The following is a 23,704-nucleotide window of genomic DNA, read 5'->3' as shown; positions in this document are numbered from 1 at the left end:
GAAATTTGAAGTTATGTACATTTCTGGTGATTCCATTTCCCTCTGCCACTGTTCTCCCACGAACAGTTCCTGTAATAGCATTATCCTCCATAATGGCAACTATGGCATCATCTATCTTCGCAATTTGGTGTTTGATAGGCTTTTTCGCCTCCACTCGACTTTCCCATCATGTGGCACTCAGTGGTTTCAGTGTCAGAGAGGATGTTCCCGGATGTTGCTTCAAAATTTGCCATCGATGAGTTGATGCAGAGAAAAATACATAGATGCTTTGAATTACATTAAAAAATTCAGCAGCCTCACTAGACGCTGATGCTGTATCACTGAACACCAAGTTCAATGAATGAGAACTGCACGGGACAAAAAAAGCTTGAAGGTTTAACTCTCAGATCTGTGTCTGCAATCCTCTGTTCTTTCCTCTCATGTTGGCACCATTATCGTAGCCCTGACCTCTCATGTCAACTATCGCAATTCCCCTATCTTCCAGCTTTTTAAGAAGCACATTTGTCATACCAGCTCTTGTAGTATCATCAATGTCAATAAATTCTAGAAAATGCTCTCTAATAGTCACCATTGCAGGGACATTTTCACTAGGTTCTGTTGTTGTTACAAAACGCACCATTAAAGTCATTTTTTCCATATGGCTGATGTCAGGTGTGCAGTCCAGAATAACAGAGTAATATCTTGCTGACTTCAGATCTGCCACAATCATCTGTTTGACTATTGTTGCCAGTAACTGTATGATCTCATTTTGAATTATTTTTCCAAGGTAGTGGTGTGTGTACATTTCTTGGATGGAGACTCTTCTTAGATGCTCCTGGAGTACAGCATCAAACTCAGCCATCAGCTCCCCAATTTTAAGGAAGTTTCCATTGTTTGGCACATACAACTGATCTGAAGTGCCACACAGTGCTAGGTTTTGGGTAGCAAGCATTCTCACAATGGCAATGAGACTTTTCAGAACATTTTGCTAGTAAAGAGACTCTGATGCAATCTTCTCTTGATCCTGATCATCTATGGTAGCCTTTAACCTTAGTCTCATCTCAAGCTCTTTCTACCTATCGAATGCTCTCTGGTGATTTGCTGCCTTCTCATGGCATGCCAGATTTCTAGCCAGATTTTTCCAGTCCTTTGTTCCTGTAGAACCCAATGTGGCTGGAACATTAGACTGGAGGAGTTTGCAACAAAAACAGTATGCAGAATTCTGGGTTTTTGAGTACATAAGCCATGGCCTCTCTACTTTGTCACCATTGGGGATTTCACGCCATTAATGTGTTGGATGGAAACTTCTATTTTCATTGTCTTGGGGGGACATGAAGTTTTTCACTTACTGTGGCCCATGCAGTACAAGGAAGTCCCACAGGCTACTGCTCAAGTGGGTCCACACTCCTGGATCATCTAGACTTAAGGGACTAAACTCAGCAGCAGCTGTTTCTTCCACCACACTCTACTCTGATCTACACTTTTCTTCAGGAATGTGCATGGTTACATCCATTTGAGATGGAGATATGGATGCTGCAGTAGCTGCCAGGTCACCTGCACTCTAACTGGAAGATCAGGCATCTCCTCACCACTCACATCCTCAGTGGGGCTGGAAGGCTCACCGTGAACATTTGTGTCTATGTATCTCAGGAGAGCTCCTTCCTGCTTAGATAGAAAAGCTTCCTTTGCTTTCTTTCTTTTTCTGAATGCTGTCCCAGACGGGCGTTTTCTTCTTTCACTCATGACGTCTGTTTTGTGCCAGCTATAGTGGCTCTCAACACTCAATTGAAGGGGACAAATAAGCAGCCTGGTAGCAGGGCCTGAGTGAGGGAAGATATCAGAGTCTTAAAGGCCTATCTGGCTCCTACTACTTTAGTTGACTGCCTGTTCTCCTCAAGTGGGTTCAGGGAAGCATCAGGAAACAGGAAGCTCCCTGAGAAGCTGGTGTTAATCAGTCCAGGCTCCTGGGGGTGCTAGAGAGGTACATAAGAGGCTCTTCCTCCTCTCTCTTTCCCTGCAGCTCCTGCTGCTTTCTGTTATTCCCCCTCACCTTTTCTCCTGCCTGTTATGTCTCTTGTGCCCTCCTTCCTCCAGCAAAACACTCCACCATCTCTGTGCATCTAGAGCAGAGCGAATACATATGCACCAGCAGCAGACACAATTTTCTACACTCTGGGTCCTAGTGGCGCTCCCTCCCACAGTCTGGCACCTGAGGTGGCCACCTCAGTTCGCCTCATGGTAAGGCCAGCCCTGCTAATTCAGAAAAATGGATGTGAAAACCATTCCTCCTCCCACACACTCCAATTTTGAGAAAGTTCAGGTCAGTGACTTGGGATTGCCTTTGTAACAGGTCTAAACTACAACCCAAATCCTAAATCACAAGAATCTGGGGAGTATTTGAATCTAGTACTGAACCCAGAACAAAGAAACGAATACAATGTGTCTACCATACAGATCCAAGTCTCCTTTGCATAGGAATAAACTGTAATTGTCAAATAATTATCTAAATTGTAGATAAATTAATAATGGGAATATGAGACTGTTACACAGCATCAGCCTCAATGGACCCCAGTAGACAAATAATACGCTACACATCCACACAACTCTACCTTTATACAGACTGATTTTGGAGTCTGTGCCTTTTCACCAGTCAGTGAGGTTATGCCTATGTAGAGCCCTTGTGTATATTTAAAAACTTCCCAAAGATAGAACACGGAACTCCACATTCAGGAAGGGAATTCTAACTTCAACTAAAAATAACTTCTGGAAAGGGACTGTGAAGCATGCCGCCTAGTTTTACAAAATCCTAGCTTGAATGACATTATCAGCCTATAATGTTTCTCAAACACTTCTTATTGAAAAAGGAGTAGTTCTTTGGTTACTAAACATACATAGTCTCAGTTCTGGCTGAAATCCAAGGCATAAGCACTTTCCTCTGCTGTCTCAGCTATTCTCCTGATGTCAAAGACACACTAAAAAAATGTGACCCATATGGCTCCTCAGGAGAATGCTAGCACTCTGACAATCAAGAGGGCAATGCAATTCATTACCACCATCATAGAAATATTTTAGGGACATGAAAATCTCAAGACTAGATAAAGCCCATTTAATTAAAATTCTAGCATAGTGACAGAAGGAGACATTGCTATTCTTAAACTCCACTAACCTATTTTCCTGCTTTTTACATATTTTCAATGCCATATGAGCCACTATGGTAAAAAGGATTAACACCATTCTCCACCTGCTCCATGACTTTCCCACACAGAATTTCATCAAGTCTAACAATATAGAACTGTCAAGCCTAATATATCATGATAATCCAGGTCAGAATATCACTTTAAAAAATAATAATAAATTTTAAAAAGTCCAAGTCTTCTTAGCAATCACCCTAGAAAGCAAAAACTGGGCAAGAGTTCATGCTCTTGAACTTTGCCCCTTCCCCCACCCCACAAAAAGATGTTTTGATACTACTTTCTGTACACTCTTTTCACAATACCAATTCCTTGAGGGAATCCTTAATTACTTCTACATGCTTGGGCTTCAAAATCTAAGTTTAGAAGAAAAATTGCAGCACAACCCTACCCCACCTCAAAAATATATATTGATTTAGAGACAGGCAATATAATTTTCTGAGAAGAGGCTTGAGCCCACAAGACCTTCCCTATTGTTAGTGGGGGGTGTAGACAGAAGCTGTGCATCCATGGATGCATCAACTACATAGTGCAGAGAAATTGGATTTGTGCTCAGCAGATCAAGAAGGCCATATCCATTACTGCTTGACTGTGCAGGACCCCAAAGGGAGCCAGCTGGGGGGCGGAAACTAGGCATGACTGGGGCAATGGTGATAAGCCCTCATCCATGCTACAGAAATGCAACCGTTTCTGCTCCTTCTAATAGCACTGCATTGCTCCACCTCTAACCTAATAAGATTGTCAAAACCAAATTGAGCAGGCTTCTCATATCCCTAATGCACTTTCCCCTCTCTTATGCAGCCAAGTCTAAGAGAGGTTCTTCATGAAAATGTTTGCCTGATGCCATAGTTACAGATGTTAGTTTGGAAGGGTCCTCTGAAAACCTTTAGTCCAGCCTCCTACATAAAGAAGGACCTCTGTTTAGCTTTTCTGAGGCTGGAGAGCTACATATGTCTCTGGTGTGTGGTACTCTTGAGTCTGGGGGTGTCAAGTGGAAGAAGTTTTGGGGCCAAGGGGGCTAGTTTGAAATGTGGAGAGGTTAGGAAGAAAGAAGACAAGTTCTCATTTGAACTGGTCAGAAATGATTCTCCCCTCCAGTGGAAAATTTTGACAAAAGGGGAAAAATATATTTTTGTCAACGGTTCCTGCAGAAACTTTCACCTTTTTAGTTGAAAACCAAAACTTTACAGCTGAAAACTGTAAGTTTTCAGTTTTTCAGTTGAAAAGTTTTGATGACAACTTGAAATTTTCCATGGAAAGAAAATACTTTTCATGAAAAATTTAATTTAGGTAAAAAAGGAATTTTCTGCCCCCGCAAAAGTAAAAATGTTAAACAGCTTTTGTTCTCACCCTTTGGGATAGGGAATGTGGTATTTCTGAGCAAGAGGGGGTTGAGTTGGGCTGGAGGGAGCATGGAGAGATGCAGAGCTGGGAGGGGTTAGGTTGGCATGGTTGAATATGGAGGTGGGGAGAATAGAGCGAATTGGTGACGATGTGGGGGGATAGGGTGAGAGTAGTTGGGACAAGGACAGTGATGGGGTCATAGAGGGATAAAAACTACTTTCTTCCACACTGCCTTTACAGTAAAGTGTCTCAAGATTTCTACTCTAAACAGGAAAGGCTGTGGGAGAGGGAAGAGGGTGCCCCTTTGTTCCAGTTTTTCACTTTGAAAATGTGATCAACCTACAGGTCTACCAATTATTGTAATCATCAGCTGTCATTACTGGATGGTTATTATTGTCCTGGTCATAGTTTCCTTTTGAGTAAGAAAACAGGTTACCACCATGTATCCTACTAGGATTAACTTGAAGGTAAAGTTTAAGAATTCTTATATTTGTCACATTTGGGCTTTAATTAGTGAGAAAAATAATATGATAACAAATCTGGTGTTACATTTATAGACACAACTCAAGCTGCAGGGATGTGAATGTTTCATTTTATTTATTAAAAAGTTTATTAATGGCCAGTATATACTCTATAGGCTTATGTCTGTTCAAGCACAATGTACCAAGTTATTAATTACAACACAAATTTAAAAAAAAATTCTTCAGTGAGGCCCGTTGGGAAAAAAAATACAGTACTATACTCAATGCTTCAACTAACCATTAGATCAGATTTCAAAAGATTCAGAATCCCAGTAGTATGGGAGATCTTAATATTACAGAATGGGCAATGTACTAAAAGCTAGCATATGTGAGCCATTTAAAAATAGTTGTGATCCATTTCATCCTCAAACCTTTCATCCTCCTCAAACCTTTACATCAATTTCCAGAACGTCTTATTCTTCTCAATAGTATTCTCTCTCTCTCTCTCTCCTTTTTTTTTTTTTTACTTTAACCAAATCACATTTTGCAGCATCTTTCTTTTCCATGTGAAAGAATGTCTAAAAAGTCTGTGCAACTTGAAATCTACAGGTCTGATTGACAATGACTACTCTCATGTGACTTCAGTCCTACAATATATCATTATGGTTGTATATTGTGCATTTCCTATGGCCCTGTGATCTATCCTTCTCTTCCAAGATCTCAGTAACCTCAATAATTATTTATTTCAATACAAGGATGCCTCAATTCATTTAGCCACCCATCCATGTACATTTTCAAACATGTTTTTGCATATTTGTTATACTTCCATCACAGGACTTTTGTTGCAAGTTATTTAAGGCAAACAATAACAAAACCCTCTCTGATTTCTGTCAAAAACTGTCTTTATGATCACACGAAGTGGTGAAATTCACTAATATTTTAGAGGGGAGATTTTCTGCTGCTGTATTGAGACTGCAGCCTATCATGCCAAACAACATCGTCTCATTGTTTCGTTGTATTCACCTTTCTGTCTGTATCCATTTGTTGTCTCTTGTCTATGCAGCTTGCAAGCTCTTTAGGACATAAAATGTCTTTTTGTTCCATGTTTGTACAGCACCTAACACAATGGGGTTGATCCTGCTGCATGACTAGGATTCCTAGGTACTATGATAATGCAAATAAAAATATTATTATTATTAATAATAATAGGCAAACAAATCCCCTTGAAAATAACTACCTTTTATTGTCCATCATAAAAAAAAACACCACCATATCGGGCAGGACATGCCACAAGGGAATCCCATCTTCTTTCAATTTATAGGAGTGTTTAAGCTTTAGCAGAGTTCTTCTTCAGTTCACTGAATTTGTCTGCAGTCAATTTCTTGAATTTCCTCTACTTACTAACATTATCCAGATGAAACCACTGTTTTTAAAACAATCATATTGATCTGCTCCATCTTTGAAAACACTTCAAAATACTGGGATTTCACACCATGCTAATACATTTTGCACCAATGCTAATGACAAGAGCACTAGACCTGCTGGCTCCAGGAAGTTATCAATCAATTTCCAAACATGGCTGCAGGTAATATAGATGATTGCATGATGCCATTAAAAAGAAAAGAAGTTCCTGGTTTTCAGCTTCACCTTCTAAATATTTTTAAGCCCATACTGACCCAGCACCACCAAGTTTAACTAATTTAAGCTACTATCACTGATCAACAATTAAGTTTAAATATTTTAAGTGGTATTAAACAACTAGTTAAAACTGTAGGTTCAGGTAATGATTGGCGCTCTGGATCCTTTCACCAAATAAAACATGTATTGTTTCCTTTACATAAATATAATATGGAAGAATTTAGATACTCCTATATTTCAAAAAGCAACAGAGAGTCCTGTGGCACCTTTAAGACTAACAGATGTATTGGAGCATAAGCTTTTGTGGGTGAATGCCCACTTCGTCGGATGCATGTGCATTCACCCACGAAAGCTTATGCTCCAATACATCTGTTAGTCTTAAAGGTGCCACGGGACTCTCTGTTGCTTTTTACAGATCCAGACTAACACGGCTACCCCTCTGATACTATATTTCAAAGAATGTGATATTACTCTTCAACATTCTCAATCCACCACAAAGACAAGGAAGTGGAACACAACACTCAGTATGATGTCACATGTAACTAGAATGTTCCATGAGGACATATATCATTTGGGTGAGGGAAAAGATATGCAGTGGGGATATAGTATTAATGGATGCTAAAATTAAAAACTAACATTGGTGAGAAAAATTGGTCAAAACATTTATAAAATTACAAAGTTTCAGTTAACTATGGAAAAAAATGTGTCAGGTCTATGCAAGAGTGGACAGGACTGCTAATGTTCCTTCCTAAGCAAGCAATCTCAAAGGGAGGGCTGGGGCAATGGCTTGTCATCCCTTAGGGCACTCACATGTGAAGTTCTGCAGGGAGACCAAATGGAACCCTTCCTTTCAATGTGTATTAGGGGCTGTGAGGAGGGATAATGAGGAGATGTGGGTTGTGCGGTTTTCAGTATGATGGTGATACCTGTGTCTAGATTACATGGGGTCATGGATGAGAGCCAGTTGGCTAAAACTCAATCCAGATAAGAATGAGATGGTGCTGTTGGCAGAAGTAACTGAGAGATACGGCGAGCACTATACCTGCCCGTTATTAAAGGTGCATGCCCACCATTTGTTACTAGAGTTTATAATCTGCAGATAGTGTAGGGAAGCTGTCGTTAGTTGATCAGACAGGCTTAGCAAGATTAGAGTTTTAGCAGTAAATGTCTATACGCTGTACACACACAAACAGACCCTACCACTGCCTCCCCACCAAGCCTTCTGCACTTACCCAACACCCACTAGCTCCAGGCATCTCACACCCCCTCTGCCTCTCCTAGCTCTGCTGTAGACCCTCCCCATCTCTGTCCCCCCACTTACATTCTGACTCCCTGCAAACCCCTCACCTCAGTGTGCAGTTCCTAGAAGGGGCAGGGTCTTTGCCCCTTCATGTCCCAGTGGTAACAGATGACTTTCTCTGGGTTCTTTCTCCCTTCTAGGTCCCCTGGCCCTCAAACTCCCATGGTCCCCTCTGCCTCCAGCTCCCCATCCTCCTTTTCCATCTCTCTCCCTAGCCCATGGGTGGGACCTGCTGCCCAGGCCTGGACCTTGACTGGCAGATCCCAGGCTCTGATGATCTCTGATGGAGAATCCCTTCATCCTGGCAGGAAGTGAGAGGCATGGCCCAGTACCCTGGCCCACTGCTTGGCAGAGACTGGTACTATCCCGTGCCTGCTGTGTCCCTCCTGACTACTCCTTCTCCACCAATGGACTGGGGAGAGAGCTGGGAAAAGAGGTTGGTGGTGGCGGGGTGTGTGTGTTGGAGATCAGGCAAGCCAGTAGCAAACAGGGATGGGGGAGGGAGGTGGGGCGAGGACTAGGGCACCTACAAGGAGAAAAGAGGGCAAAGAATGGGAGCTGTCACCACAAGGGACCTGGGAGACGAGAGGGGCAAAGACCCAGCCCTGCCTCTTGTAGAAGCTCTGCAGTGGGAAGAAGGATCTGCAGAGTGGGGATGGGAGACAGAGTGGAATGGGGGGGACAGATAGGATAGGGGAACCCCCGCCCATAAGTTGAGCACTGAGTAACAGTTTTTTTGCTTAGATTTAGTTCTGACCGTTTCAAAAGGAGACCAGATCAAAGTAAACTAATGAACTGTTAAAGAGCGGGCAGCAGGGTTCACAAGGTTGCTGTAATCATAGTGTAAAATCATCTATTTTTTTATCATGACTATGCCATGAATTAAACATAATTTTACCATAAAAAATCGTATCCCCAATTACTGTCTGACATCCCCCCATTGTTTGACTTCCCCCATAATTTCTTGCAACTGCAAAAATTTAAAAGTCTATAAAAATAATTTTTTAAGAACTGTTGAAGTACAAACATCACTAGTACCAACTGAAATTATAAAAACATAAATAATGAATTCTGCCCAGCCCAATCATATTAGACCACAAAGGTTTTTTCCCATCTGTGTCTGGCCAACAGAATGCAATCATCTCTTTTGGCTATGTACCTGGTAACTGTGACCCATGCTTTTTGAATGGATTGGATTTCTTTTTCAAAATATTGGATGTTCTATGCATTGGGCTCCATCTTAAATAAACCATGCAATGGAAGCTCATTCAGCAGGCATCAAGCCGTTTATTAAGCAGTGCATCTTTCTGGAAACACATTATACCAGCACTCTGTAATTGCATTGTTTGCCCATTTGTTTCCAGATAGTTTATGATTTTTTTCCCTCCTGCAAAGATTTGAATGGCTTGAGCTAGTGTTTTGTTTTTTTGAAGATGTTTTAAATGAAACCAACTACATAAAAAAATACAGTAATTCCTCACTTAACGCTGTAGTTATGTTCCTGAAAAAATGCAACTTTAAGCGAAACAATGTTAAGCAAATCCAATTTCCCCATAAGAATTAATGTAAATGGGGGGGGGGGATTTTTTTCACCGGACAAGACTATATATATATATATATATATATATATATATATATATACACACACACACATACACACACACAGTATAAGTTTAAAACAAACAATTTAATACTGTACACAGCAATGATGATTGTGAAGCTTGGTTGAGATGGTGAAGTCAGAGGGTGGTAGAGGGTGGGATATTTCCCAGGGAATGGCTTACTGCTAAATGATGAACAAGCACTCGGCTGAGCCCTCAAGGGTTAACCCATTGTTAATGTAGCCTCACACTCTACAAGGCAGCACAAATGGAGGGAGGGGAGACAGCATGGTAGACAGAGACAGAGACACATGCCTTGTGTGTGTGTGAGAGAGAGATGCGCATTGCCCCTTTAAGTACGCTGACCACACTTTAAGTATATTGCCTTTTTAAATAGATCAGCAAGTTGAGACAGCAGCTGTTGCTAGCAAGCTCCCTCCATCCTGAGCCCTGTCGTGTCCCCCGCCCCCCGCTCGGTGAAGATGGGGTGGGCAGGAGCAGGGGGGAGGGGGACACCCTGGTATTAGCCCCGCTCTTTCCCCCCTCCCCCCACAGCAAGCAGGAGGCTCCCGGGAGCAGCTCCAAGGCAGAAGGCAGGAGCAACACATGGCAGCGGCAGGAGGGACAGATGAACTGCCGGCAATTGATAAGCCTGCTGGGCGGCTGCTGCACAGGGAACTTAGGGGAGCGAGGAGCTGATGGGGGGCTGCCGGTCCACCCTGGTTCCAAGCCCCCCGAAGCTAGCTCCAACGGGCTGCTCTTTCTGCAAGCAGTGGACAAAGCAGGTGGCTGCCAAACAACGTTATAAGGGAGCATTGCGCAACTTTAAACGAGCATGTTCTCTAATTGATCAGTAACGTAACAACGAAACAATGTTAACAGAGACGACTTTAAGTGAGGAGTTACTGTAATCTGTTTTTTAATTCATTATCTGGTAACGGCAGTGGCTAGAGACTAAAGCCAGCTGAAGCTCCTTGGCACCTCAGTAGAGAATTTCACCTGTAAGGATAATGGTTCAAGATTCACTGATATGCTCTGGTTGCTTTGCACCACTCCAGTGATGCAAAGCAGCCATAAACCTAGTTCAACTGGCTGCTCTGCATCACTGGCTCTGGCCAGTTAAACTATGTTTATAGCTAGTGGAGCAGAGCAGCTGGAATATGGTGGGGAATCTGATCCAATACGTACTGTAAGTGCCACTGAGATGCATTAGCTACCCTGCATAGGTTTCTACACACTGCCTGCTTGCTAATATGCTGCAGTTCCATTACTGATTCAAAAATTACCTCCTTCTAATCTACTGCAGTTCTATCTCAGAGGAGCGAGAGAATTAGTCCATGAGGTTTTCTCTAATATTCAGAACTCATGGGATTAATTAGAAAAGGAAGACAAGTTTCAAAGATGGGGTCCAGATCTCCACTTGGGGTTTCTAAGTGCTACCATAATAGAAATAGTATATAGAAGGGCCTGCTGACTGTAAAACACTGAGGTGCTCCACAATCCCCAAACTGCTGGTCTTTGAAAGACAATTTGTATCTAAAATCAAACTTTATCATATGGTGGGGGGGAGGGGGGGGGAAGAGCTATACAAAGGGCACGCAGTAGGATGATCAAAGATCCAGCAGAAGAGGAAAGGAAACAGTGTAAGGTAATCAAGAAATGACAGAACAATGAGTAGCAACTGAATATTTAAAAAAAAAAAATCAAGGAAGGAAAAAGCTTCCATGGGATCAGAGAAGAGGAAATGTGCAAGTGTGATACAGGCAGTGCAACTGGCTGACTGTATGATGTGCCCATGCTATTTCCAGTGTACGTTCTAGCTCAAATGAGTTTCATAGAACCCTCTGTGAAATATTCCATTATTTCTTTGTGTAGATGGATGGGTTAAGAGAATGAGGAAAATATATTTTTAATGTATATTTTAAAGAGACTTCACTCTGTTACTATAATGCTTGGATATAGCTACCAACTAACCATCATTTAATTTTAGTGGAAGGTTTTAATGGATCAGTTGTACATGTAAAACATCTACATTAGCGGCGAGTCAAGTGAAATAAGTCAGACTGGGTTAGAGAGACCAAACACTCCAGTTTATACAGTGCTGGATTTTATTCTCCTACTTTAGCATACAAGCTTATTTGAAATGCAACAACCAAATGCACTCCAAGTGCCTGGGGTTTATAACTGCTTCCCATGGGGGAAAAGGTCTCTCTGCTGTCTGGGTTAATAACTAGATGAGACTCCCATTCAAAGCCCTTTCTGAAGCAGCAGCGGCTTCTCCTTGGTGTTAGGCAGTTATGCTGGCTCTATGTCAACTCCCCCCATTGCCTCACCCAGGTAATCTCCTAATAGACAGAAAGGCTGTATGATGTACATTAGGGATGACACTGTACTAAGCAGCAAAAGTAAACATCGAAATTAATCTCTTATATAAAACTTAACTATATACCTATATGACCATGGAAAATGTAAAAGCATTACAATGAAAATAAATTGCTTTTTTCACCACAATCTAAAGCCCATAATATAGTGTTTTCATATTTAAATAATTTATATGGCATTGTAAATTTAAACCACATTTTAAAACGCACAGAAAGAGAAATGTTCCCAGCTCTGGAAAGCTTACAATCTAATTAAGACAACCAAAGGTGACTGGATGACCACCAGGGGAAATTTACTGAGTATAGGGAGGTCAAAGTAGGAATATCAAGGCAACAAGCAGCTGACTAAAATGAAATTTTTTTCTACCTGCACATAACCTGTTTCATCAATTGTCTCAATTAACATATTTTCTTTCTTGAACCAAAGTGCATAAAGACTCTCCCTAGAAACTGTGGAAGTGATAAAATATAGGAAATTAATTTCTCACTGAAACACAAAGTTCTGGAAAAGAGTAGCTTGGCTTTTTCTAAAACTAGGCATTTTACTGGCATATTTAAATTAATCAAATGTTTTTAAGCACAGGGTAACTATCTAAAATGTAAATCACTTTTAAATGGCAAGACAGGAAAAGGTTTGTTTATATCTATTTTTAAGTGCTAGAAAAAAAGTTAAGTTGGTTCTTTCCTAAAAATATTATCAGTTCTTTCCTCATATACCAGTTTATATTTACTAGCATACATCATCAGATAGGCTCATTTTCTATAACAAACGTGTAGAAGACATGTCTAAGGCCAGCACGGAGCTCTGCTAGTTTCAACTTTCTAATAATGATGTTGAAGCACACTGAAACTGCTAGACCTTAATTGACTGAATATAGTGAAAATTGATCCAAATCAGAACTAAGGGTGAAAAAATTAAGTTCTGAATTTAGTCTGAGCAACTAACTGTTAAGTAAATGTAATTTTCCCATCAATTACACTATGTTTAAATTATGTTTGACTGATAAAGCTAAGAAACAACAAAGAAGAACTGAATGGGTTTTGAATGTGAGATGTAAACAGCTGAGCAGGCTCAAGGTCATCCTTCCATTTGATATTTCATCTGACACAGAAGATCAATGTCCCCAGTATTACTGTTAGTAACAAATATGCTGTCTCCCCTATCAAACCATTACAAATATATTGTACCTATAGCTGTATACATATACGGTATATACTAAAACATACAGCAGAATTCTAGAAATTGAATATATGCCACTTTCTGACTAAGTACCAACATACAATAGCCACCTCCTTCTGGGGTCTCCAAGCTGTGTTGATTCTAACATAACCTGGAAGGCAATGAAGCTTGTCAAATACGTGCTTATTCACAATATTGTATAAAGCTGGTTTGAAGATACTGTACATATGTTTCTTGGAATTTAGACCCTTGCCATATGAACTCAGGGCACTGTTTGCAAAAGTAAAATTAAAGCATGTACATTCAACTTACTTTTCATATTTCCATATTGCCAATAGATATATAGATTTCTGGCTCTGGCCAAATATTTCTGAGATCCTCTGATACTCACAATACTAAAAGCTGTAGTTTTCCCATGCCTATATTTAAAAACATTGATCTTGAAGCTAAAGAACAATATTTAGAACAGTATTTCAAAAACAATCAAGATTTAATGTTATGCACTTGTGTTAAAACTTTCAAGTTTCTATTTCTAAATCTGACAATTTAATATATTCAGAAATAAGGAACACTAGTGACAATCTGTCTTATAAACTGGTGCACTCAGAACCAAATTGCTATTTTCTATTTTGGTGACTATCTGATGTAAATATATTGTTTCAAACCCAGTCTATGATGAATCATATATACACTAAAGTAGATGCAGTGGTAACACAAATCAGCTTACGGGTACATAGTCATCAAGATATTACCAGTAACGAAAGTTACTATGTCACTTCAATATTCCCCTGTGGGGCTACTCAGAAATAATATCTTATGTCATAGTAACTATTGCATTTTAGCTTATCAACATTATACCCTAAATGTAATATATGCATATCAGTGAAATACTACCAATATTGCCACAAGTAAAAAGGTCTGAAAAGCTGTGCTTGAATCCTGCTTGGTTGAGAAGGGGCAAAAGGCAAGTCGGGGGGGGGGGGGGGGGGTAAATTGGTATAGCCATCCCTTTACTTCAGTGGAACTATATTGACTTATACCAGCTAAGAATCTGGTCCCCGATATGGTCAGTAATATTGTACTGCTGCTGACCAAATTCAGAAAAACAATGTCTGAAGACAATGCTCTTGCATCTCTCTTCCTTGGAGCTGGCCCGTACTTTCAATAGTCTCTCTCCTTAAGACAGGAGTCTCCAGCTCTCTTCCTTGGAGCTGGGTTGCAGTTTAAGTCAGCTATAGGGCCTTAACTAGCTTCTCCTTCAGCTGGCTCCTTTCCCCAATCAGTCCCTGGGCTCCGAGGGTTCAGCATACAAACCTTCCTTTGCTGGTTTCTGTCCTGCTATGAGGGAGGAGGCAGCATATGAGCTTTAAGGAAGGGGAAACAGCATATCTCCGTTGGTCAGGAGAGAGCGGAGCCTTGTCCCACCCACTCTGCAAGGCTCTAGGTCTGGGGTCCTTAAAAAAATCCCAGTGATGGGATTTTTTCCAAAACACCATTTATTCCAGGACTGCTTTCTTTCTACCAATATCTCCTGGTCCCTGTTTGTCATCAGTGCCGGTGCTAGCGACTGGGGGCCTTAAGCAGGAATATTTTCCTCCTTCCCCATCCACAACACATACCAACAATTAATAGTGCCCCCCTTCCCCCCGCGAGCTGCTTGGGGCCCTAAGTAATTTGCTTAGTCTGCTTATGCCTATTGCCAACTCTGCAGGTCAGACATTTCAAAACTTAAAATGGCCACACCACGCAGCGGGGGTGGGCTGACCCTTAGGCACCACTATCCTTAAGGGGCTGACTACTCTGTCACAGTTTGTGATTCACACTTTCTGTTATTCTGGCACAAATCTGTGTGTGGAAACTCTTATTTTAAGAATGTCTTATATCAGTTTAGTTTACAGAAAGCTGTGCAAAGTTGTAGAATTATACAAACAAACACTTTCTATTGTAAAACAGAGAAACTGTCATAGCTTTTAAAAAAACTACAGTAAGAAACAGAAGTTTTAGAATGCCTCAGTAAATTACAAAGGTATCTGGTTATTACTGTTAATTTTGACCAAGCAAATGTATCTTCTTGTGTTTAAGAGGTCAAAAGGCTGTAGTATCCTTGTGCTAAAATTAAATTAATTGGAAAACAGGATAAATAAAAAAGACATTTCGCCCACTATTTTTCCTGCCCTTTGTGAGACAATTGGTAGGAAAGAGGTAATGTAACTAACCAGTTCTGACCCCTGTAGTGGTAATCAGATTTATTAGTAGGTTGAAATCACCCACAGGACAGTTCACTCCATCACTCAACCACCTTTTTATTGAAATATAACCAAATATATATATTGTTATAATAAGGTATACTATTTCCTTTTAGTGAACTGCTGGACAATTGAAGTATATTGTTGATGTAAGAGCTCCCCAGCATTCCAAGGAAAAAATGGTTACCTACCTTTTCGTAACTGTTGTTCTTCGAGATGTGTTGTTCACGTCCATTCCACATTAGGTGTGCGCGCGCCGCGTGCATGAGAGTCAGAAACTTTTCCCTTAGCGGTACCCGGCGGGCCGGCAGGGCCCCCGCCTAAGCAGCGCCACTGCGCCTTGCATATATACCCCCGCTGGCCCAACCCCCTCCAGTTTCTTCTTGCCGGCGATTCCGACAGAGGGGTAGGAGGGCAGGTGGTGGAATGGACATGAACAACACATCTCGAAGAACAACAGTTACGAAAAGGTAGGTAACCGTTTTTTCTTCTTCGAGTGCTTGTTCTCGTCCATTCCACATTAGACGAATCACAAGCTTACCTTCAGAGGAGGGTAGGAGTCATGGAACAATTGATCGGAGGACCGCCCAGCCAACCGCCGCGTCCTCTCAGGCCTGCTGGTTGACCGCGTAATGGGTTGTAAAGGTATGCACCGACGACCAGTTGGCTGCTCTGCAGCTCTCCTGGATTGGGACCTGTGCCAGGAAAGCTGCTGAAGCTGCTTGCGCCCTGGTTGAGTGGGACGTGACCGTTGGGGCCGGAACACCTGCGAGGTCATAACACACCCGAATGCAGTCTGTAATCCAGGAGGAGATTCACTGCGCCGACACCGGGAGGCCTCTCATCCTTTCCGCCACGGCCACGAACAGCTGCGTGGATTTACGAAAGGGCTTGGTGCGCTCCAAGTAGAACGCCAATGCTTGACGGTCATCCAGGGTGTGCAGGCTGTGGTGACTTGGGTCCGCATGGGGTTTGGGAAAAAACACCGGCAGACAAATGTCCTGGCCTAGATGGAATTGTGAGACCACCTTTGGGCGGAACTTGGGATGTGGGCAGAGCTGCACCTTGTCTTTACGAAATACCGTATATGGTGGCTCCGAGGTGAGTGCCCTCAGCTCAGATACCCTTCGGCCCGAGGTGATGGCCACCAGGAATGCCACCTTCCAGGAAAGGTGGAGGAGGGAGGAGGGAGCAGGTAGCAAGGGGCTCGAACGGGGGCCCCATGAGTTTAGAAAGGCCTAAGTTGAGATTCCATGGAGGCACTGGGGGGCGTGAGTAAGGGAACACCCTCTCCAGCCCCTTAAGGAACCACCCCACCATTGGGTGGGAAAACACCGAGCCCCCTGAAAACCCCGGGTGGAAGGCGGAGATGGCCGCCATATGCACCCTGATCGAGGACGGGGCCAGCCACTGCTGCTTGAGGTGCAGTAGGTACTCTAGAATGGTAGGCACCGGAGTGGCTGAACCTGTTGAGGCCCACACCAGTAGGAGAACCTCTTCCACTTGGCCAGGTAAGTCGCCCTGGTAGAGGGCTTCCTACTACCAAGTAGAACCTGCTGCACAGGGAGGGAGCACTGGCTCTCCAAAGCATTCAGCCACAGAGCTTCCACGCCATTAGATGCAGTGATTGCAGGTCGGGGTGGAGGAGCCGCCCTCTGTCCTGCGTGATGAGGTCCCGGTGTAGGGGCAGGGTTACCGGGGCTTCCACGGACAGCTCCAGGAGCATGGTGAACCAGTGCTGGCGGGGCCAGGCCAGGGCGATGAGGATGACCGTCGCCCCGTCCCTGCGCACCTTGAGCAGGAGCTTGTGCACCAGAGGAAGCGGGGGGAAGGCGTATTTCAATTCCCCTCCCCACGGGATCGCAAACGCGTCTGCTACTGAGCCCGGGCTGCGGCCCTGGAATGAGCAGAACTGCAGGCACTGGGCGTTGCCCCTGGTGGCAAACAGGTCTACCTGGGGAAACCCTCACTTACGGAAGAGCGAATACATGACGTCCGCTCTGAGCGTCCACTTGTGCATGCGGTACGACCTGCTGAGGTGGTCCGCCAGTTCGTTCCACACCCCCAGGAGATGTGACGCCTCGAGATGAATGGCGTGGGCTATGCAAAAGTCCCAGAGGAGGAGAGCCTCATGGCAGAGCAGCGTGGAACGGGCTCCGCCCTGCTTGTTTATGTAAAACATGGCAGTCGTGTTGTCCGTCAGAACTGTCATGCTGTGACCACTCAAAGTGGCGTGAAAGGTCTGGCAGGCTAAATGAACCGCCCTGAGCTCCTTCACATTGATATGGAGCGACTGCTCCGCTCCCGACCACAAACCCTGAGTCTTGAGGTCCCCTAGGTGAGCACCCCATCCGAGGTCTGACGCATCCATCCCAAGCGTCAGGTACGGCTGTTGTGCAGCAAAGGGGATGCCTTCGCAAACCACGGTCTGGGACAGCCACCACAGCAGGGAGTCTAATACGTCCCCCGGGGCAGTCACTACCAAGTCCAGGGGGTCCCTGCCTGGGAGGTATACACGGGCGAGCCAAGCCTGCAGCGTTTTGAGTTTCACTCTGGCATGCTTGACCACATGCGTGTATGCTGCCATGTGGCCCAGCAGCCTCAGGCAGCATCTGGCCGTTGTAGTGGGAAACTGGCACAGGGAGTTCACTGCTTGCTGGATGGCCAGGAATCGTGATACTGGGAGGCTCGCCTTTGCCTGTACCACATCTAGGACCACCCCTATGAATTCCGCTCTCTGCGTTGGAATGAGGGTGGACTTGGGGATGTTGACCAGGAGCCCCAGCGTGCGGATTAGTCTCAGGACCACTTGCACGTGGGACCGAACCTCCTCTTCGGACTGGCCCGCCAGGACCCAGTCGTCGAGGTACGGGTAAACTTGGACCCTCTGCCTCCGTAGGAAGGCCGCCACTACCGCCATGCATTTTGTGAACACCTGTGGGGCCACAGCTAGGTCAAACGGGAGAACCGTGAACTGGTAATGTTCTTGGTTCACAGTGAAGCGCAGGAATCGGCGATGTGCCAGGTGGATGGCGATATGAAAGTACGCGTCCTTCATGTCGAGGGCAGCGTACCAGTCCCCCAGATCCACGGAAGGGATGATGGTGCCCAGAGAGACCATGCAGAACCAGGCCTTGACCAGGAACTTGTTGAGCCCTCGCAGGTCCAGAATGGGTCAAAGGCCTCCTTTGGCCTTAGAATGAGGAAGTAGCGGGAATAGAACCCTTTCCCTCTTAGGTCCTTCAGTATCAACTTTACTGCCCCCGCCTCTAGGAGCGTGCGAACCAACTCTTCCATGAGGTGCTTGTGAGAAGGGTCCCTGAAGAGGGACGGGGAAGGGGGGTGGGTGGGTAGGCAGGGAGGAGAACTGCAGCATGTAACCGCCTCGCACCGTGCGTAACACCCAACGGTCCGACGTAATGCTGGACCACGCATGGGAGAAGTGGGACAGGCGATTCAGGAAACAAGAGGATGGATCCGGTGATTGGTCTGGTACGCTGTCCTCGAGCGCACCTTCAAAAGCCGGGTTTAGGGCCGGGCTGAGACTTATGCTGGCCTTGGCTCTGGCCCGGCCTATTGGAGCTATTGTTGTTATTATTATGCCGCCTCCTGTTATCCCCATTTCGCCTGCGGTAGGGCTCCTGCCTAGGACGAGGTTGGTAGTGACACTGAGAAGGAGGCTGCGGCTTGAAGGGCTTTCTTTGGGTTGCCGGGGTGTGCATACCCAGCGACTTGAGTGTGGCCCTCAAGTCCTTGAGGCTATGCAGCTATGCATCCGTCTGGTCCGAAAAGAGCCCAGACACTTCGAAAAGAGCCCATCCCGATGGGTACTGCTAAGGGAAAAGTTTCCGACGCTCGTGCACGCGGCACGCACACACCTAATGTGGAATGGACGTGAACAAGCACTCGAAGAAGAACCTAAAATATAACAAAGGTGTCCATATTTCTAATGAGCAGAGTGGCTGGAAGTGAAAATATGTGACCAGACTTAATAGGATACCTTTCCTAAGTCTAATTTAGCCAGCTGAACACACGTTCACATGAGATGAGTGCTGGACATCAGCAGAAGTAAAAAGCATGAATGAAAGGAGAAAATAGGCAGTTTCAGCACAAAAACACTTGCACATCTTTATCACCTGCCAGCATGAATGAGAATCTGCCAACATGAGTACTGCCATCAAAAAACAGCATCAGAACATCTGAATTATAATTCAGGGCTGAAATAGCTATCGCAAAGTCAAAACCCACATAATTTTCTCTCTTAAAAATGTGTTTAAATTGTATGTCAGCACGCGCGTGCACACACACCTCCCCTCCCCCATTTTTCTTCACATTAGTTACACAAAATGCTTTTCACTAGTTTGGTGAATGATTATATTTAACCAAGTCATAGTAATCCATTTCACTCAATATACATAATCATAAATAGGACATAATGACACACGACTGGGATTTTTTTCATTTTATATATGTAATTTTTTCCATATGATAACATGAACATATAACCTATATTTTCCTTAAAACAGATATGTTTCTATAGAAAGGTGTTTCACATCACATGATCAACACACAATGGAGTTGTTTTCTTGAAAAAGCTAGGATACAATATATACAATGTAGTTTATTTCTGCATATGAGGCAAACTGATAAATTATGGATAGCCTTTAGCGGGATAAAGTAATATGTGTACACTAAAAAAATCTCAGTGACTTGTAAGGTAGCTTTTCCCACTAATGAATTAGCATAAAGATTTGATGAGATCTAGGAATGCCGCCTCTAAATCATACAGTAATTTCATTCCTATATTCTGCAATGGTTATGGGGTATATTGTACAAGAGGAAGAACTGAACACACTGAACGCAAGGTTCAATGTAATGGTTTAGGATCTGTGTAAATTTAGAATTTCATGCACTTTTCATGTATAAACTAAAGGGGAATAATGTACAAAACCTGAATAAATCAGGAGTTGCAACTGTTATCATGCAGGTAGCTCCAGCTCAGTTAAATGAACCAATTAAAAATTAAGCAATTGAATTCTTCAGTGGGACTATTTGTGCAAAGGAGAGTTGCAGAACCTGGCCCTAGATTGTTTAAAATATTCAACCCGGTATTTAAAAAAACCCTCAATGCAACCAACACCCCACTGCCAAAAACAAATTCATTCTCATCAGATATTCTAAACACAAACTGCCCATTTTTGCTAACCTTGAAGCAAATACTTATCTCCACAAAATATTTGTTCACTGCATAAAAGCAAGTTCCTGTTTGGAGCAGGCACTGTTATGACCAGTGGCTGCCAGGATCACTGTCTGATCTGCAACATATTTCAGTAAGTCCTTTATAGTGTGACCATTCTGATTTAAAAAGAAAGTATTATTATACATAGTACACCAGAGCAGATGATACTAAGCACTATATTTCAGGATACTGGCTGCATAGAATGTGGCCCTTAAAAACTTGCCAATTTTATCCAAAACAAATAGATAGGTTTACCTGCAGTATCTTGCAAAATTATCCTTTTGTACTTCTCTATACCAACTGTAAGATACACCGAAATACTGAACATTCTGAGGTTATCTGACTACTAATATGTAGCTATCTAAGCCAAATGGCATGTTTTAAAGGGCTTGCAGTGTATAATGTTTGCCTGCAGTAGCAGGGTACTGGACTCAATGACCCGAAAAGTCCCTTCCTATGTCTTATGTTCCTATATTAGTCAAAATATATCAGACTAATAAAGAATTTGTACAGATATTAAAGTGAATTAAAAATATGAAGACAAAATGCCTGAGCCTGCTGTGTCACTGTGAACCGGAGACCATCACAGTGACCTTGGGCAAGTCACTGCCTCTCTCTATGCCTAAGCTTTCCCATCTGTAAAATAGGAATAACGAAACTGGCCTCCTTTGTAAAGTGCTTTCAGATCTACTGAAAAGTGCTGTATACGTGCTAGGAATTATTATTAAGCCATGTAATATGCAAAAAAAACCCGAGGAGTCCTTGTGGCACGTTAGAGACTAACAAATTTATTTAGGTATAAGCTTTCGTGGGCTAGAACCCACTTCATCAGATGTATGAAGTAGAAGATACAGTAGCAGGTATAAATACATGAAAGGATGTGGGGTGCTTTACCAAGTGTTAAGTCAGTCTAATGAGATAAATCAATTATCAGTAGGATTCCAAGGGAGGAAAAATAACTTTCGAAGTGGTAAGAGAGTTGCCCATTACAGACAATTTACAAGAAGGTGTGAGGAACAGTAGGGAGAAATTAGTGTTGGGAAAATTAAGTTTAGGTTTTGTAATGACCCAACCACTCCCAGTCTTTATTCAGGGCTAATCTGATGGTATCTAGTTTGCAAATTAATTCCAGCTCTGCAGCTTCATGCTGGAGTCTGTTTTTGAAGTTTTTGTTGTTGAAGAATTGCCACTTTGAGGTCTGTTATTGAGTGACCAGAGAGACTGAAGTGTTCTCCTACTGGTTTTTGAATGTTATGATTCCTGATGTCAGATTTGTGTCCATTTATTCTTTTGCGCAGAGACTGTCCGGTTTGGCCAATGTATACGGCAGAGGGGCATTGCTGACACATGATGGCATATATCACATTGGTAGATGTGCAGGTGAACGAGCCCCGGATGGTGTGGCTGATGTGGTTAGGTCCTATGATGGTGTCCCTTGAATAGATATGTGGACAGAGTTGGCACCGGGGTTTGTAGCAGAGTTTAGTTCCTGGGTTGGTGTTTTTGTTGTGTGGTGTGTAGTTGCTGGTGAGTATTTGCTTCAGGTTGGGGGGCTGTCTGTAAGCGAGGTCTGGCCTGTCTCCCAAGGTCTGTGAGAGTGAGGGATTGTCCTTCAGGATAGGTTGTAGATCCTTGATACCATTAGATTAGGCCTGAATAAAGACTGGGAGTGTTTGGGTCATTACAAAACCTAAACTTAATTTCCCCAATACTAATTTCTCTTTACTGTTATTCATACCTTCTTGTCAACTGTTTGTAATGGGCCACTCTCTTACCACTTCAAAAGTTATTTCTCCTCCCTTGGTATTCTGCTGTTAATTGATTTATCTCATTAGACTGACTTAACACCCCACATCCTTTCATGTATTTATACCTGCTATTGTATCTTCTACTTCATACATCTGATGAAGTGGGTTCTAGCTCACGAACGCTTATGCCCAAATAAATTTGTTAGTCTCTAAGGTGCCACAAGGACTCCTCCGTTTTTTTGCTAATACAGACTAACACGGCTACCACTGAAACCTGTCACCACGTAATATGGTTTCTCTTGTAGAGCAAATAATGGGTCTTATATACAACTTTAGTACTTACGGGTAAAATGATTAGAAGTGGATGGATTGACACTATCACCACTGTCCGCACTTTCACTGCTAGAAATGTCATCATCAGATTCCCGCACAGAGGAGCAGGGTGAGGAGCCATCAACTTCTTCAAATTTCCTCTTTAAAATTCCACTCATAGTTGCAACGCTGTCACATGTACCTGTAACAGGAACAAGAGCAATGAAGCATTGAAAAATTTGACCACTGACCATACAATCAAGGTCTACAATGTAATTTTATGGGGATTTTTATACACAAGATAGACTATCACTTTTGTTCCTGAATGACTGTTTATTGGGATGTATTGTATATGTTATAGGAAAGTAAAAAGAAAGAAACACAAAACCAAACCCAGTAGTAATTTGCTATTCATGAAGAAGAGATACAACAGATTGCTTTTCACGATGAGAGGTATCTTTTGTTACAACAGTTACCCCTTTTATGGAAAGCACTAAAATCTAATTTGAAAACAGGCTGTTCTCAGGCCAACAGAGATACACAGAAATGCGAAAGCATCTCATTAAGGGCCTGATTCTCAGGTGTTGAGCACCGTAAACGTCCACTGATTTTAGTACCTTTTAGGATTGGGCCTTGAGTTTCTCTTCAGAATTCCTCAGGCTGACTGAATGAGTGGCCTTGACAGGCTCTGGGGGGAGATGCCGCTAACCTCTCTCAACAGAGAGAAGTTCACTGCAGCACAGGGCAAAGGGATTCAAAAGGGAGGAAATAGTATTTAGCACTCATGTTCTCAAAGTGGTCTACATAAATTAACTAATTAATCAATTCTCACATTGCTCCTGTGTGATACAGTTGAGAAATGACAATTATTGCCATTTTACAGGGAGGTTCAATGCCTTTCCAAAGGCTATTTAACAAATCAGTAGTTAAGTCAGATTTAGGATTCAGGAATTCCTTGCTCCCAGTCACTTACACTAATCACTAAAGAATACGGTCTTATTTTTAATAGGACATACCTCACCTTTCCACATGGTAAGAAATGGTGGGAAGCCTAATACGTTCCAGTCTCATGAGATAAGATTTT

General features: G+C 43.0%; 1 protein-coding gene across 1 annotated transcript in view; it reads right to left on the bottom strand.

The window, feature by feature from the left end:
* Positions 1-22,799, bottom strand: part of CSRNP3 (cysteine and serine rich nuclear protein 3) — a 46,390-nt gene extending 23,591 nt beyond the window's left edge. The window contains exon 1 of the mRNA XM_065413757.1: positions 22,652-22,799. Within this exon, the coding sequence (XP_065269829.1) occupies positions 22,652-22,799 (148 nt within the window). The remainder of the gene's footprint in view (positions 1-22,651) is intronic.
* Between the last annotated feature and the right edge of the window lie 905 nt (positions 22,800-23,704).

This window comes from Emys orbicularis, chromosome 11 (assembly GCF_028017835.1).
Source record: "Emys orbicularis isolate rEmyOrb1 chromosome 11, rEmyOrb1.hap1, whole genome shotgun sequence".
NCBI lineage: Eukaryota > Metazoa > Chordata > Testudines > Emydidae > Emys > Emys orbicularis.
This window is presented reverse-complemented; position numbering and strand designations above follow the sequence as displayed.